Genomic DNA, 17,428 nt, shown 5'->3' with positions numbered 1-17,428 from the left:
GTATGAGAGAGAATCTGCAAAATAATCAAAGAAAATCACAATAACTTTATTAAAGATTTAAGTCTTTTGAAGCATGACCAATAACTGTCTATCTTTAATATCAGCTAAGAAAATCAAATTTCCCCAAAACATTAGGATTGCCTTATGAAAAGGCAAAGTGAATTATAAAGTAGCTTTGTAAATAAAACTTTTCAAAAATTTTATTTTGTTCTTGATATAATTAAAGTATATGAAAATATCTGTGTATATTCTCCTGATAGAAGGCTATAACAACAATAGCTGGCCAAAGTTTAATATTTCTAAAAATACGGGTTGACATTTTTTGTGGCTGTTTGTTGTGTATGATGCTTATTAATTCACCGCAAATTTGATACTAACCATTAAATATTTAATAGCTTGAATCATTCTTTTGTTAAATTTTATCTAAATATGAAAAAAAATATTTTAATATTTGAAACGTTATATGGCTTTTTCCATTAATTTGTGTACGTGTGTTTTAAATTTGACGTATTTTTTGGCTTTACTCTTTTTATTAGTACTATATAGGGCTTGGTTTATTAACTAAACCTCTAGAAAATAGCTAAGAACCATAACATGATTATGATACCAAATCAGCAGGATAAAGCTTATAGATTAAATTAGACAAATGGCTTGGTCTCTTGTTATTGTAGTTTTTTTTACTAACGAGGCAAATGTCTGAATAAATATAATAGCGGCCATGCATATAGAGGCCTCTACAAGCACTTGAGAAGGAAAGGAAGTAAGCCATTCATTTTTTTAATTCACTCATGGGGGGAATTTTTTTCTAGAAATGATTTCTCTTGGGAGGATGTAAATACCCTTCCCACAATATGTACAAACATTATTCAAGAAGCTTCACTTTAAAGGAGAACCATATTGGTTCAGCGGTTAGCAAGATCCTGCACTACAGAGACAGACATACATCCTGTTACTTGTGCATAAGTAAGTTGAACCAATATTTCATCGACTGCTGTCAGGTTTGGGTGACATAATCTTATATCAGTTATAAAAAGATAGCACATTTTTTGTTTAAATGTTAGAACGTTATAAATTTGCTTTTACCAGGGATAAGACAATGGCCAATAAATTAATGTACATATGTACACATTATTAACCCTTCTGTAGATTAAAATTAGTGGTTGAAACATTGAACAATCAAGTTAATGAACCAACCAATCAAAATTTGCTAAAGTCCTCAAAGTTGTTTGGCCAAACAATAAGAAAACATAATTACAAATCTTTGGGGACCAGTGTAATAAACAGCCCAATGTCTCCTCCCTCCCTGAATATATGTACTCTAATTCCTCTACTGTTATGACGTATTTGGCTATAATTTTATAATCAAAGCTACTCTATAAGTGTTTGTGTCTGTCTAGTCCCCAAAAATTTATAATGACGTTTTCTTATCCGTTGGTTTAACAATTTTGGGGACTTTTCTTGAATTTTGATTGGTTGGTTCTTTAAGTTCAGTGTCCAAACGTTTCAAATACTAATTGTAATATACAGAATTGGTAATTTTGTGTATCAATTGGGGATGTACATAAATTTATCGGCCATTGGCTTACCTCTGAAGATGCTAAATACAGCAGGTACAATTTTTAAACGTCTCTAATATGACTTAGTGTGGACCAGACACAGAAAGAAGGCACGCTATTACTTAATCTTAATCCGCGGGTACACATAAATCTAAGAACACTTCAGTAATCCAGGGATCTAAAGGGATAAGACATTGGCCGATATATTGAAGTACCTCCCCAGTGTTAATTTACAAAATTATCCCTTCTTTAGATCACAATTAATAACGTTTGCACACTCAAATTAAAAAAGCAACCAATCAAAATTCATTAAAAGTCCCCAAAGTTGTTAAGCCAACGCTTAAGAAATCATTATTTTAAAACTTTGGGGAAGTGTAATAAAAAGGCCATTGTCCCTTTTCTCTGATAGTAAATACATCGACACAATTTACTTAATATCTAACTAGCGGCTTCGCTCCAAACATTCAAGGGCTCTATTAAAAAGGGTAAGCATTTGGCAGAAAATGGCCTTAAACCAACCAGATTTTTACATACAAAAGCCCAAATACATCCCCAGTCATTTTTGATCATAGAGATGCTTCGCCAAAATTAAATATTATACCTTCATCTAAAAATCAGATGAATAGGAAATTTAGATCATAAAGATATTGTTTCCAGATTGCTATAAAAAAAAGACAAAGCCCATTTTGTTCCGAATTTGTATCACTTTTGAAAAGTGCGACTCCAGTTACGTCATATTTTTCTTTCCCGAAAAAGGGAAGGGGGGAAGAAAATCTCTTCAAAAGAGATGGGGAAAACCCCCTTTTCTCTCATCTCTTTTTTTCTTCCCCCCATCCCTTTTTTTTTCTTTCCCCCTTCCCTTTTCGGGAAAGAAAAATATGACGTAACTGGAGTCGCACTTTTCAAAAGTGATACAAATTCGGAACAAAATGGGCTTCGTAATAAAAAAATTGTTTGTTTCAAAGAACTAGGTATGAACTTTCTGTTAACTAATATAGAGTTGCTACGTCAATATTACTGAAACAGAATTCATCAAAGTTTAAAATTAATAGGACAATTCTAACATCGCTAAATTAACTATAGGAGCAATACGTTAGATATGAACAAACGTACAGTATCTAATTATAGAAAAATATCGTTTTTAGTAACATTAATTCGTGTTAATTAAATATAGTAACAAATTTATTTTAGATAGTTATGTTTATAAAAATATAATTATATAAATAATCACAATTATATTCAAGAAAATTTACACACATTCAAATTATTGTAAAACTCTTAGTAAAAAAATTAAATAAGTATGAAAACACAGGGATCTAAAGGGATAAGACAATGCGCAATAAATTGATGTACATCCCCGAAGATAATACACAAAATTATCCCTTCTGTAGATAACAATTAGTGGTTGAAACATTTGGACACTCAACTTTATAAACCAACAAATCAAAATTCATAAACAGTCTCCAAAGTTATTGAGCCAACGAATAAGGTAACGTTATTATAGTGTATCAAAAAGCCCATTGTCCCCTCTCTCTCTCTGATGAAAACATGAAATAAAAGCGAAGCTCAAAAATAAGAGACAGTAAGACAAACGAACATTACAAATGTTGAGTAGAGTTGCTTCACTTTTTAAGTCGTACGTACCTAATTGTTAAAAGAATCATCATATAAAGTTTAAAATCAATAGGACAGTTCTAACATGCCTAAATTAACGGTAAGAGCTATTTGTAACGAACAGAACTTAATGTAGAAAAGCTTCGCTCTTTAAAAGGGTTATTTAAAAAATTGAGGAAGGATGGTTTAATGTCAATTCTTTGGTTGTATACTGTATTAGTGAATCATAAATGCTAAGTAAAAAGGGGGAGGGTGGTTGTGACGCTTTTTAAAACCAAAATTAAAAGTCAAAGGAACTCAACTAAAAAAAGAGTTTCAGCTTGGGCACAACAGTTGCTTTAACGATGTATAATGTGGGACTGTGGAAAAAAGACTTGTATTTGCCTTTTCTTGCAAAATGAAACAATTTTGAATCATTTGAGACAAAACTTTTTTTAGAACAAAAATTCCAGTTGCTCTTTTTAGTAGAGTTCCTTTAACTTTTAGTTTTGGTCGCTAAAAATGTCATATCCGCTCTCCCCGTTTTAAAAAAACTTAAATAAATCAAATATCAATATGACATTTCACATATGAATTAGCCTTTTTTTTACCAAAGAAACAAAAATTTTGGTGCTTTCCCATCCCAACACTGAAATTCCCCCTGCAGGGCCTATACCTGTGGTTCCCTAATCATGTACCCAGTACCCAACATAACCTAGCCTAATCCGACCTAAAGTAATAAACAAACAAACGGAAAACTACCCAACCCCATCTTGTTTTTATTTGATTTAAAAATTAGGGGGGGGGGGGGCTTTCAGTGCTCAACAAGGTACTTTATGTAAAAGCACCTAAAGTTTAAAAACTATTTAAATCAAAACAATATGATTATTAAGGCCATGGAAAGAAAACAAAGTAGCGGGTTTAGTCATACTTTACTAGACACTGCGGGGTAAAAGTTAACATTTAACTACCCCCCCCCCCCCCAAAAAAAAAGATGAAACCCGCTACTTCGTTTTCTTTCCATGATCCGATTATTTTGTTTATTTAAAGTGGAAGAGAAGAATTGACAGAACTTCTGCAGAGTCCGGAACACAGTTTGGAGAAAAATTTCAGCCCTAAAATATTAAAATGAATAGGTATAGAGTTTGTGGATATTGTGAGAGATTCTACCCTGATCAAATATGTTTCTCCCAGCTGGCTAATACCACACAAACTCCTTAGGACTTTACCCCGTCGTGTCCCCTATCCTAACCATGGAGGAACGTATTTGACTATATCTGAGGACTATATTAGCAGCCTAAAGGGGACTATCCACGAACAAGAGCAAGTGATTCTAAGCACCTTCCAGCATTGATACATAGTATTTTTTGTGTGAATATACTAGGTTTATGTTTAATATTTGGTTTAACAAGTTTTGTCTCTTGAGAACTTGGGGGTGCTTGAGGTGGGGGTAGGGAAGTCGACCCACCCCAAATTTTCAATTTTCATTAAAGTATTTTTTTTGCAGGGGGGAGGCAATCTGAGATATCCCTAACTAGTTATAACCTTTTGCAGGACCTATGGCTATGAGAAGCTACATTGTAAAGGAGAACCATATAACGTTCGGTAAAGACACAGAGACAGACATCCTGCTACTTGTATAGAAGGATAAATTGACTTGCACAACAATTTAACCTGTTTGACAATGAACCAGACCAGGGCTATGATCTACACACACACACACACATACACACAAACACTCTCACACTCACACACACACACACAAATGATAACTATACCTGTTTGCCCGCCAGGTACGTAGCTGACAATGAACCATACAAGGGCAACAATCTGCGCGACGGCAGCTATACACGTCAAAACTGTGCTCTGCAGGGCCATGGCAAAATACAGGGTGCCTTAACATAACAACCAATAATTAGATTAATCTGGTTAATTACAGGGATCTAAAGGAATGAGACAGTGGTTGAAACGTTTGAACACTCAACTTAATGAATCAACCAATCAAAATTCACTAACGTCCTCAAAGTTGTTAGGCCAGTAAATAAGAAAACTTTATCAATAAACTTTGGGGAATAATTAAATAAAAATCCCAATGCCATTAAGTTAAGTGTTCAAACATTTCAACCACTAATCCGCGCGACAGCAGATATGCACATCAAAACTGTGCTCTGTAGGGCCATGGCAAAATACAGGGTGCCTGAGACAAAAACAATTATTAGATTGATCTACACAACTGTGGTTCCCTATTAAATATAACCTAACCTAGCATAAAAAAATAAACAGATACACGAAGAAAAAAAGTTGCCATAAAACTCTGGTAAGCCGAGCGTTCTCGGCCCACGGGGTAACGAGTTCGGATTCAACAAGCCCTAGCCTTTGATTATTCTACCAAACAAACAAGCAGGATTCAAGCATACAGAAATTATATATTTAAACTGAATAATATTTACAAGTTATGTTTACTATATATATACAACAGATTATAACAATGGTTAGGTTTGAAGGGGGTGTGGGACGCTAGGGCTTAGCTCCCGGCGGTAGACAGGCTGTGGGGGCAGCGGTGGTAAAAGGGGAGGCAACGCCTCCCGGTTATATAAGCGCGTGAGGGACGCGTGATAGTTGCATGTTTGAGTCCCCTCCCCACATTTAGGCAGGCCAGTTTGACCGCTGGGTTGCGGGGTCAACAGCGGTCATGAGATAGATGGTGATATAATAAGATTAGTGCAGGGGGTTTGTTATCATAAGTCACAGCGAAGCAACTCTGTAAACGGCCTGTCCGTCTGGGTGTCGTATTACCACAACCTCCCCTTCAAGGGTTGCGTGGCTCCTGAGCCACGAGGCCTTGAACCTGGGGATACGACAGCCTATGCCTGCGCAGGACAGGCAGTTCTTGGGGCACAGCTCGATGGAGGACAGCTCGGGCTACACAGGCTCCCTGGGACACTCGTTGCTCGGTCTGACTGTGGTTGGTTATCAGCATTGTCAGCTCCTGGTTGGCTTCTAGGCGTGGGTTGGCGACGGCCAAGCCCCGCCGCTGGAAATTTTGCCTCGTCTGCAGGATTAGCTCTGCCTCGGCTGGTAACTGGACACGGAGGCCTAGGCAGACTCTGGTGGTTCCTAAGGGGGGAATGACGATGGCAAAGGGCGCATAGAACTCCATGGGGGCGCCTGCTTGATTCAGGTTGCTTGGTCTCCTAGCTCCTACCCGGATGGGGATGGCTGTCATCAACAGGGGGCACATGGCTTCAGCTTCGTCTTCTGGGGCGGCCTCTTCCATCGCAGTGGCTGGTTCTTCTCCTACAGGCTCGCTGCTGGCTGGCAGGTTCTCCATGTCCGCGTCAGGATTCCAGATGGCATCTCTGGGTGGCTCTGGGACGGGCGGCGGCGGCGGTGGTTCGTTGGGCTGCTCCTGCAGGTTCTCCTCTACTGGGTCACGATCCTGGCCGCTAGGCTGTGGGGCGGCTGCGGCTGGCTGGTGCACTGGGAGCTGTCCTGGGTCGCTAGCTGCGGGCGCCGCCGCTCCAACTGGCAGCTCGGTGGCATCCTCGTCGCCGTCCATATCAACTTGGATGTCTGCTGGGATCTGGTGGGCAGTCACATCTCCAGTGTATTTGCGCAGTCGGCCTACATGCGCGGTAACTTCTGAGATCCTGGCTACTGGAGAGGCAGGTTTGATGACATAATGGACTTCTGTAGCCTTCCTCACTACTTTCCAGGGGCCAGTCCATCTCTTGGTAATCTTGGCTGCCTTCCCTGGCACCAGGCGGGGGGCCAGGTACCAGACCAAGTCTCCAACCTCATACTTGGCCGTGCCTTCGTAAGCTGCCGCGCTCCTCCGGATGGCTCCCTCCTCCTTCTGCTGGATGGCATCATACACTGCATAGTAGCGCTGCAAGAGAGCTTGGACATTGGCTGGAACTGAAGCATATTCGGTCTCTGGCAGCCGTAGTACCATGTCCACCGGAAGTTTGGCCTCTCTCCCAAAGAAGGCCAGGAACGGGGTCACGCCAGTGGATCTGCAGGCCTTGGTGTTGTATGCAAAGGCGATGGCAGGCAGGTGGGGCTCCCAGTTGTTATCGTCTCTGTCTAGGAACAGGCGCATGCCTGTGTTGAGCGTCCTATGAAACCTCTCCACTCGGTTGGACTGCGGGTTGTAGGGTGGTGGATGTGTCAGGCCAATCTCAAGCCTGGAGGCCAGTTCCTGGAATACCTGGCCGGTAAATTCCATTCCATTGTCGGAATGGATCTTCAGGGGGCATCCGAACGTGGCCAGGTGGCGGTGCAACAGGGTCTCAGCCACCGTGAGAGTGCGCTTGTTGGGGATGGCGTAGAGGCTGACAAACCGGCTGAACCCATCTTGGCAGGTGAGGATATAGCGGTTCCCAGCTGGGGTCTCTGGCAGTGGCCCCACCAGGTCGATAAATAGGACTTGCTGTGGATACCCCTGGCGGGAGGGCACATGGATCCCTTGCTTCAGTCTCTCCTTGGTAACCTTCTGGACACACTCAGGGCAAGTTTGTACCATCAGACGGATGTCACGGGCCAGGTTGGGCCACCAGAAGTGCATGGCAACGCGGGCGATAGTCGCGTCCATCCCAAAGTGCCCAGCCATGGGGGTCCCATGGGCTAGAAAGAACGCGTCCTGCTGGAGGGCCGAAGGCAGCAGGTATCTTGTCCTCTCCCCTGTCAGGGTCTGGTCGGTGGTGGTGAGGCAGCCATGCTCGTCAAGCCCCAGGGCTGGGAAGCGGCTGGCGTACTGCTGCTCGTCTCGTTCCTTGCCACGTAGCTCAGCCTTAGTTGGGGCTTTGCCGTCAGCCACCCATTGGCGGACACGGAGCAGAAGGGGGTCCTGTGTCTGGGCCTCCAATACTCTAGCTGGATCCAGTCGGGCGGCAGGGGGCCGGCTAGCTGCGGACTCCCCTAGCTGGCAAAGGTTGTGGATATACTCAGCCTGCTCTGCTAATTCTTCGGCGCTAGCCGTTGGCATGTTGGCATCTTCCCGGCGGCTGAGGGCGTCGGCGTTGGTATTCTGGGTGCCAGGCCGGTGGCAGACGGTAAAGTCTAAGGCCGCTAGCTCCTCCTGCCAGCGGGCCACCATCCCTGTGGAGGTGTTCAGTGATTTCATCTGTAGCAAGGCTGAGGAATCAGTGTTGATCTGGAAGCTGCGGTAGGACAAGATGCCGTGGAATTTTCGGATCCCATACATAATGGCGGCCATCTCTCCCTTCCAGGACGGGTAGCGCGTCTCAGGGTCGGTTGTCTTGCGCCCCACGGCGGCAATCAGCCTCTCCTTGCCATCCTGACATTGACTCAGTATGGCAGAGATGGCGCGGCTGCTGAAGTCTGTGGTGAGCTGGAACACCGCTGGCAAATCAAACCTGGGCGGCGCTCGGATGGGGGCCTTGCGGAACTTGTCCTTGAGTTGCAGCAGCTGGGCTTCCATCTCAGGCGTCCAGGTTAGGGTCTTGGCCGTCTTCTGCCGATTCATCTCGTAGGTGAGGTCTGCATACTCTGGGATGAACAGGCGGTAGTATCCAAAGAACCCCAGCAGCGCCAGCAAATCCTTGGGGGTGCCGGGGGCTGGCCAGTCCAGGATACGGTCAATATAGTCCTCCTGCATGGCTATCCCCTCACGGCTGAGGGTGTGGCCCAGATAATCCACCTTGGATCGGAACAGCTTGGTCTTGGCTGGCTTGAGGCGGATCCCTCCCCTGCGGTGGGCTTCCAAGACCTCTCGGAGCCTGGCCAGGTGGGCCCAGGTATCCTGGTGGAAAGTCAGGACGTCGTCAAGGTATGACTGGAGGTTGGCTGTGCCTAGTGGGTTTAGGACCCCTGCAATAAACCTGGAATAGACAGACGGTGCCGTAGCCAGGCCAAAGGGCATCCTTTTCCATTGATACAAGCCCCTGGGGGTGGTGAAGGCGGTGCAGGGCCGGCTGTCCTCGGACACACGGATGGTGTAGTATGCGGCCACCGCGTCTAAAGCACTGTAGACACGGTGCCCGCCAGCTCGTTCTACCAACTGCTGGATCCTAGGCAGGGGGTAGCTGTCCAGTTCCAGGCACTTGTTGAGGGCTCTGTAGTCGACGGCCCAGCGGGTGCTCCCGTCCTTCTTCTTGATGGGCACCAGGGGGCTGCTCCAGGCGGAGTCTGACGGCTCTATGACTCCCTCCTGTAGCCAGGTGTCCAGTTGTTTCTCCAGTTCAGCCTCTTGCCGCGGGTTCAGATCCCTGAATCTCTGGCGGATCGGCTGGGTCCCTGGCTTGAGGCGCAGCTGCAACTCAACCACATCTGTGCAGCCGGGGGTAGAATTAGAGAAGACGTCTCTGTATTCTGACAACATAGTCCAGACCTCCTTCTTGAGCAAGGGGTCCTTGCGTAGGAACTCATTGTCTTCCATCTCCAGGGCCTCCCACAACTCCTGCATTTCTGGAGGCTCAGCAGGTTCTTGGAACGAGTGGAGACGCGGGGGAGGCGTATCAGAGACCTCTAGAATGTCAGGTTTGACCAGCTCCCCAGCCACTGGGAGGCCAGCATCCAGCAAGAGGGGCATCTCCCCTTCATTTACCACCAGTACTCTAAACACAGTGGTGGAGCCAGGCCTGTGGGCATACAGGCCCTCTGGGATAACAAGATCCTCCCCAAACCTCTGTTCTGGGGCAGCTAGTTGGATGGCATCCTTGGTGCGATGGCCTACTAGCTCAACAGGGACCGCCATGACCCCGCGGCCAGGCAGGACCACCCGCTTGGCTGTGCGGAGCTGGGGTGGCTGGCCATCAGTTGGAGTGACAGCGCTTAGCCTATACGTGGCTGGTGCGGGGTCAGCTTTGGCTCCGGGACCCACCGGCCGCGACTTGACGGGCTCGGCTTCTGGAGGGGCTGACGTGTCGGAGCCAGGGGTGGCTCCGAGGGCGTCCGGCCACGAGTTGACGGGCTCGGCGCTGGGAGAGGCCAAAGTGCTGGGTCCAGCCTTGGCTCCGTGGGCGTCCGGCCGCGACTTGACGGGCTCGGCGCTCGGAGAGGCTGAGGTAGCGGAGCCATGCATGGTTCCGGGGGCAGCCGGCCACGACTTGACGGGCACGGCGCCGGGAGAGGCTGAGGCCTGAGAGTTGAGTGTGGCTCTGGGTACATCAGACCGCGACTTGACGGGCCTGGACTCGGGCTTGGCTGGTGGACTGGCTGGAGGTCCCAGGTAGAGGGGGCCAGGTGGACACGGCTGGCCGTTGATAAAGGTGTCGGCGGAGAAGATTGGTTCTGGAGGGCTGGCGATCTCAGGGAACGTTGTTGGCAGGCTCTCCCTCGGCACCTTGGGCACTGGGGGCAACCCCATGGCTAGCAGGTTAGCTCCCTTGTGTGCGTTGAGCGCAGCGTCCACCCAGTGTGTGCCTTTCTCAACCACACGCGGCTGCTCGGGCAGGGGGCCTGGCAGAGGCCCCTCATAACTTAGCTCTCTCTCTGCTGTCTCCCGATCAATGGGGACGCCACGGAGTGGGATAAACTCCCCACGCACCCACAAGCAAGGTGGTTGCATGTCGAAACAGAGCCTTGTTCCGAACTCCTTGAGAAAATACCCTCCTAGGTTCAGAGGGTGTGAGAGGTTCCGGACCACAGTCACGTGGTATAGATGGAGTATAAGGGTGTGTGAGACTGCCATATATAACTCTTTTAATTTTCCTATTACCTGGAGGGGCTGGCCTTCCTTGTTAGCAGTCAGGATTTGGGTGTTGTCCGGAATCAACATGCGTTGCACGCCCATCGCGTGCATGAGGTGCTCAGAAATTACAGCAGACCCTGGTACACGGTTGCCAGAATCGATCATGGCATCAACCTGTACATGCTGGGCAGGGTCAGGAGTAGGAAACCTCACCCTGACATGGCAGGGGAAGTGGAGGTCCTGCCCTTGAGACAAGGGGGCCTCTCGTTCGGCTGGGGTTGGCAGAAACTTCGGTGGTGGCCGAACCGCAGCTATGGTGGTATCGCTTACCATGGTGGCTTAGACTGTAGCTTCGAATCACTAGAGCTTATTAATTATCACTGGGTCAACAATTTATATTTATTTTTATCACTTGGTTGACATTTACACACACTTATGTGTTGTTATCACTAGGAGCTCTAGGTGTGATTCTGGAAGCACTGGCAGCAGGGAATGTCCGTCCTGCAAGGTTCAGAGGGGTGACGGCGGTAGGGAATGGCCCGTCCTACAGCGCCGCTGGTTCGAATCCCGAAAATGGCGGCAGGGAATGGCCCGTCCTGCAGCGCCTCGGGTTCGAATCCTGGGGGGCAGCGGCAGGGAATGTCCCGTCCTGCCGTGCCTGTGGCTCAAAATCTGCTATCCGTCGCAGTGGTAGGGCTTACTTGTGTGCTGAAGCTTCGCAGCCACACATTGCCTTCTTAAGTAGACCAGCACCCAGCTGTCTGTCTCGTAGGTTTGGCCTGGGTGTCCTGGGGCTTGTCCCAGCTACACTTGCCAATTTAGACTCAGTTCTGTAGCCGTCTGAGCTAAATTATCCGATTGCCGTGGCTGCGCACCTAGCGCTACTCCTACACAGCACGGAAAAAGCGTCTTAACTGGCGCTTTTAGCAGGCTAAATCTGCTTGCCGTAGGCCAGAGGCCCACATATTGCGTTCAAAATGATGGAAATTCGACCTAAAAAGGCCGTCTCACGGGTCAGTTGGCTTCTCAGTTGGCGGCTGATTGTCCCCTTACTTGCCAAAGGGTCCAATCAGAGGTAGAATAGGCTAGTTTCTGTAAGGCTCGATCTCACAGCTGACACCAAGTTCTGGTAAGCCGAGCGTTCTCGGCCCACGGGGTAACGAGTTCGGATTCAACGAGCCCTAGCCTTTGATTATTCTACCAAACAAACAAGCAGGATTCAAGCATACAGAAATTATATATTTAAACTGAATAATATTTACAAGTTATGTTTACTATATATATACAACAGATTATAACAATGGTTAGGTTTGAAGGGGGTGTGGGACGCTAGGGCTTAGCTCCCGGCGGTAGACAGGCTGTGGGGGCAGCGGTGGTAAAAGGGGAGGCAATGCCTCCCGGTAATATAAGCGCGTGAGGGACGCGTGATAGTTGCATGTTTGAGTCCCCTCCCCACATTTAGGCAGGCCAGTTTGACCGCTGGGTTGCGGGGTCAACAGCGGTCATGAGATAGATGGTGATATAATAAGATTAGTGCAGGGGGTTTGTTATCATAAGTCACAGCGAAGCAACTCTGTAAACGGCCTGTCCGTCTGGGTGTCGTATTACCACAAAACCTTTCACTATCTATTTCTTATGTTGGTTTTAGGCCACGAGGCAAAAAGGGGAGGGGGGCATTGCAGTGTAAAATGCAGTCTTTCTGTTCTTATTAATAGCGAAGCTACTCTATAATTCATATTGTCTGTCTGTCCGTTCGTCCGTCAGTAAGTTACTTACCAGTAAGTGATGATAGATAGATAAGTGTAAAGGGCAGTCTTTCAGTACTAAACAAGTGTCGGACATGATTCCAAGGCCCATACAGGAATGAAAAACTAAAATATATTAACAGCATTAATTTAATTTTGTTTTTGCTAGATTCAAATTTAAGTTACTTGCAAATTGGTGTATTTCATATAACTTCATGTTTAAGATTTAGATGAGATTTCAAAACAATAGATTTGATAGGTATTTAACTTCAATTAGAAATTCTGCGACCCTAGCCTCTAGGGGAGGACGGGTATGTCAGGAAAATACCCTAAAACCTACCCTGAAAAGAATTATCCAATCGTACCCTCATTTACGAGATATTTAGCTACAGACAGACATATTACCTTACACTATATAAAACAAAATTTCCACAAAATCTTTCTCAAAATTACTTAACTAACTACAGGATTCTAAATATTATCATTGACATATCTAAATTTATTAAGAGATGGCTAGCTTAATGCATCGTACCTAATGGTTCTAGGACTCAATAAATATTACAAAAGTCGATGATTTTTAACTTTTTAAAAAAGTTGTTTTAAAAAATTTAAATACAATAAAAGGACATAGACTTGGTGCACTTTATAAATTGTACCCAACTCCTACAGGAATCATCGTACAACATTATGAATACATTACCTAGTAATTGTAAACAAACTTCCTTATGAAAACAGCAGGGAAAATTTCCTAGCTTTCAGTACAATGAGTTATATAGTGGTACACTTTCTAAATTGTACCTAACTACTACAGGAATCATCATGCAACATTATGAATATATTACCTAGTAATTGTAAACAAACTTTCTAATGAGAATAGCAGAGTAAATTTCCTAGCTTTCAGTACAAAGAGTTATATTGTGGTGTACTTTCTAAATTGTACCTAACTGCTACAGGAATTATCATACAATATTATAAATACTTTACCTAGTAATTGTAAACAAACTTCCTAATGAAAACAGCAGGGAGAATTTCCTTGCTTTCAGTACAATGAATTATATAGTTGGATACTTTCTAAATTGTACCTAACTGTTATAGGAATCATGATACAACATTATGAATACTTTACCTAGTAATTGTAAACAAACTTCCTAATGAAAAAAGCAGAGAAAATTTCCTTGCTTTCAGTACAATGAATTATATAGTGGGATACTTTCTAAATTGTACCTAACTTCTACAGGAATCATCATACAACATTATGAAATACATTACCTAGTAATTGTAAACAAACTTCCTAATGAGAACAGCAAAGAAAATTTTCTAGCTTTCAGTACAATGAAGGGAATGTATGCTGATGCCAATCCAAAACATATCACACCTGAATAATAATGGATATATTATTACTTGGATGTTGAACTAGATTTGTTTGTACTCTATTATAGGGATACTCGTAGCTGGCTAAAATAATAAATTAACAATACCGCTAATCCCCTTTACTGGATGAACGAGCTGAACAATATGAGGAACATATTAGCAACCTGAATTGACAACAAATTTTCCTCTGTCAATATTTCTAATCATGAAATTCAATACTTATACATTTAGTCCAAGGAATGCTTACTCCCCCCCCCCCCCACAAAAAACCAAACAATTTATGGTTGCTTTTTAAAAATCAATTGATAAATAATTGAATTAAATTCGTGGAATTTTTAAGCAATTTTGCAAAAATTAATCTATTATTAACAAGATTCTTTTCTTTCTAAAATATCTTATTGTTGTTTTGCTAGATAACTTTTATTTTATATAACATCGTTTTATTATTTGTTTTCTTAACAACTTTATGGACTTATTGAATTTTGATTAGTTGGCTAATTAAGTTGATGAGTGTCCGGACGTTTCAACAACTAAGTGTAAGCTATACAAGGGGTAATGATGTTTATGATCATTGGGAATGAATATCAATTTATGGAGCCCGTTTATTTAGCCCGTGCCTTCGGCATCTCCGGGCTAAATAACTGGTTTTATTCTCATACCCTTTGAAAATGAGGAAATTCCTAGAATCAAACTTGTCATAAACTCCAGTGATCTGAAGGAATAAGACAATGGCTGATAAATTAATATACATCCCCAATTATCATACACAAATTTACCCTTTCAGTAGATTACAATTACTGGTTGAAACATTTGAACACTCAACTTAATGATACAACCAATCAGAATTCAATAAAAGTTCCCTAGGTTGTTATAATAAAACGTTATTATAAAACTTTGGGGACTAGTGTAATAAAAAGCCCAAAGTCCCCTTCCTCCCTGGTAAATGAAGTACCTACCTAGAATCAAACTGGTCATAAACCCGAAAATTCGCTGTTTCTTGGAGAGTGCTGGAAACCAGGATTTTTCAGGGGGAGGTTTCTCCAGAGATCCCCCCCAGGAAGACCAAAAAGATCCGCTGGTTCCGCCTGATTCAATGTCCTAGGCAAGAAATAATCCGTATATAGGGTGGTAATAGAATGTCTGTCTGTCTGTACCAAAGGATCTCCACCCCCCCCCCCCCCAAACTAAAGTGCTCAAAGAGACTTTTAGGGGCGTAGCCGCTGGTTCTATTATACCTATTAAGTATTTTTCATTCACACACACACAGAATCTATACCTGAGATTCGATAAATGGTTCCTCATCTTCTGATCTTGGGGCTCCAAACGGAGTCTGAAATAATTGAGAAGATTCATATAATACCTAATACCTATGCTTTGGACAGTTTTTTTTTTATCTTTTTTGAATGATAAATGGCCCCCGACAAAAAAGTATTGTCAACCCATTTAGGTATTCATTTAAAAAACAAACCTATTGAAAATTCAATAAAAGTCTCCAAAGTTGTACAGCCAACGATAAAAAAAGAACACTATTATAAAACTTTGTGGACTAGACTAATAAACAGTCCATTGTCCCCTCCCTCCCTGGGATGAAAAGCATGACCCTTCGATACAATTACACACTGACAGACAGACACAGATCCTGTTACTTTTATATGAGGATGAGAACAGGGAGGGAGGGGACATTTGATTGTTTAATACACAAATACCCAAAGTATTAAAATAAAATTTTCTTATTCGTTTCCTTAACAACCTTGGGGACTTTTAATGAAATTTATATAGATGATTCATTTAGTTAAGTACAAAATCCCACCCATGTAGCTGCCTTCCTCTCCTCTCATCCAAGTTTCACCAGCCTTCCTCTCCTTCAACGCCCTCCTCCAGAGCCCCAACAATAAGCCCACGCCCCCCCCCTCATCCTACTGATGACAACCCGGACCGGAAACGGACTACGAGCAGCCAAAACAACATTTATTTAAGTGTCCAAACATGTCAACAACCACTAATTGTAATCTTATTCTTGTGTATCACCATTGGGGATGTACATTAATTTATCTGCCATTGTCTTATCCGTTTAGATCCCTGGGATAAAAAGCACTTTTACCTTAAAAGTTGGTAGTTTTAGTTTACTGGATAAGAAGCTACACTGTAAAGGAGAACCGTATCGGTTCATCGGTTAACAAGTCTGTTTATTACACTAGTCCCCAAAGTTTTATAACGTTTTCTTATAGCTTTAAAAATTTGGGGACTTTTATTGAATTTTGATTGGTTGAATCATTAAGTTCAGTGTCCAAACATTTCAACCACTAATTGTAATTTTACCTTAAAAGTTGGTAGTTTTAGTTTACTGGACAAACTTGAAAGGGACGGAGTAGACGCACTTTTCTTTAAGTAACTAAAATATAAAAAACAACATTATTAGTTTCTCATAAAAACAGATCTATAGTATAGATGTATATACAGATAACTACCTCCCTTCCTTTTTCAATGAGCTTTTTCGTCTGCTACAAAATTATTTTCTGCTAATTTGGCTATAATAATATAAACGACACCTCTGGTTGATTTTTAATGACCTAATTGAGAGTCGGCACAAGGACACTGCGATGGAGATATACACTTATTTAACCCCTTTGCCCCATCTAGTGTTTTAATCTAATCAATGATATATAATATGATTCCTTTTTAAAATGAAACAAGGACTACAACATCCATAAAAGCAAAGCCCTAAAATCAAATGGTGGAACAAGCGAACATGAACACTTTTGGAGTGTCAAAACTTAATAAGCAGAATATTAAATTAAAGATATAAACAAAATTGTATATAAATTTGCTTCAAAATAGCTTATTCAAAATTCCATTTATACAGACAAACATACATCCTACTCTTTAGCACAGACTTTTTTTTATAATTCATAGAACCGTATGGCTTGAATAGAACCGGTTCACGGCTATACTGAAAAATCATGCATAGCATTGTATTACAGACAATTTTCAATAACTTATAAAATAAACATCATAAAATTAAAACCAGTTTTATTAGCCCGGGCCTTCGGCGCTAACAAAAATGGTTTAAATCTTATATTTTTAAAATGCAATATCCGCGGAAAGCTGTCTATAAATTTACCTGTTTAAATCTTCGGATAGATTCATTGCAACTTTTTCTTCTTATAATATCACATAGAAAATCTTCCAATTTAGAAAAAAAATCCGCGAAGTTTTAGGTCATTTTATAATCTATAACAAATGAATATTTAGATGAAATGCAATTATTTTAGGTAAACATAAAGTAAACCCTTTAAGAGTATATCAAAAACAAGGCTAAAAATTCTGAAAAACAATTAAATCATCCTATAATAGAAAGCAGTAAGTTTTTTTAAGGGGTGTTGATCAAACCAGTCCCAAATGTTTTATTATAACGTCTTCTTATTCGTTGGCTTAACAACTATGGGGAATTCCGTTGAATTTCGATTGATTGTTTAATTTAGTTGAATGTCCAAACATTTCAATCACTA

General features: G+C 42.9%; 1 protein-coding gene across 1 annotated transcript; it reads right to left on the bottom strand.

The window, feature by feature from the left end:
- Positions 1 to 2,720: 2,720 nt before the first annotated feature.
- On the bottom strand, positions 2,721 to 17,156 carry LOC145304223 (uncharacterized). The gene is made up of 8 exons (XM_080146062.1): positions 17,041 to 17,156; positions 16,239 to 16,311; positions 15,196 to 15,249; positions 14,876 to 15,017; positions 13,818 to 13,923; positions 12,580 to 12,674; positions 4,928 to 5,044; positions 2,721 to 4,264 (listed from the first exon to the last, which is right to left on the bottom strand). The coding sequence occupies exons 1-8, from the start codon at positions 17,064 to 17,066 to the stop codon at positions 4,194 to 4,196; spliced, it is 684 nt and encodes a 227-aa protein (XP_080002188.1). The 5' UTR covers positions 17,067 to 17,156; the 3' UTR covers positions 2,721 to 4,193.
- Positions 17,157 to 17,428: the final 272 nt, after the last annotated feature.

This window comes from Acartia tonsa, chromosome 13 (assembly GCF_053477335.1).
Source record: "Acartia tonsa isolate MP-2025a chromosome 13, ASM5347733v1, whole genome shotgun sequence".
Classification (NCBI taxonomy): domain Eukaryota; kingdom Metazoa; phylum Arthropoda; class Copepoda; order Calanoida; family Acartiidae; genus Acartia; species Acartia tonsa.
This window is presented reverse-complemented; position numbering and strand designations above follow the sequence as displayed.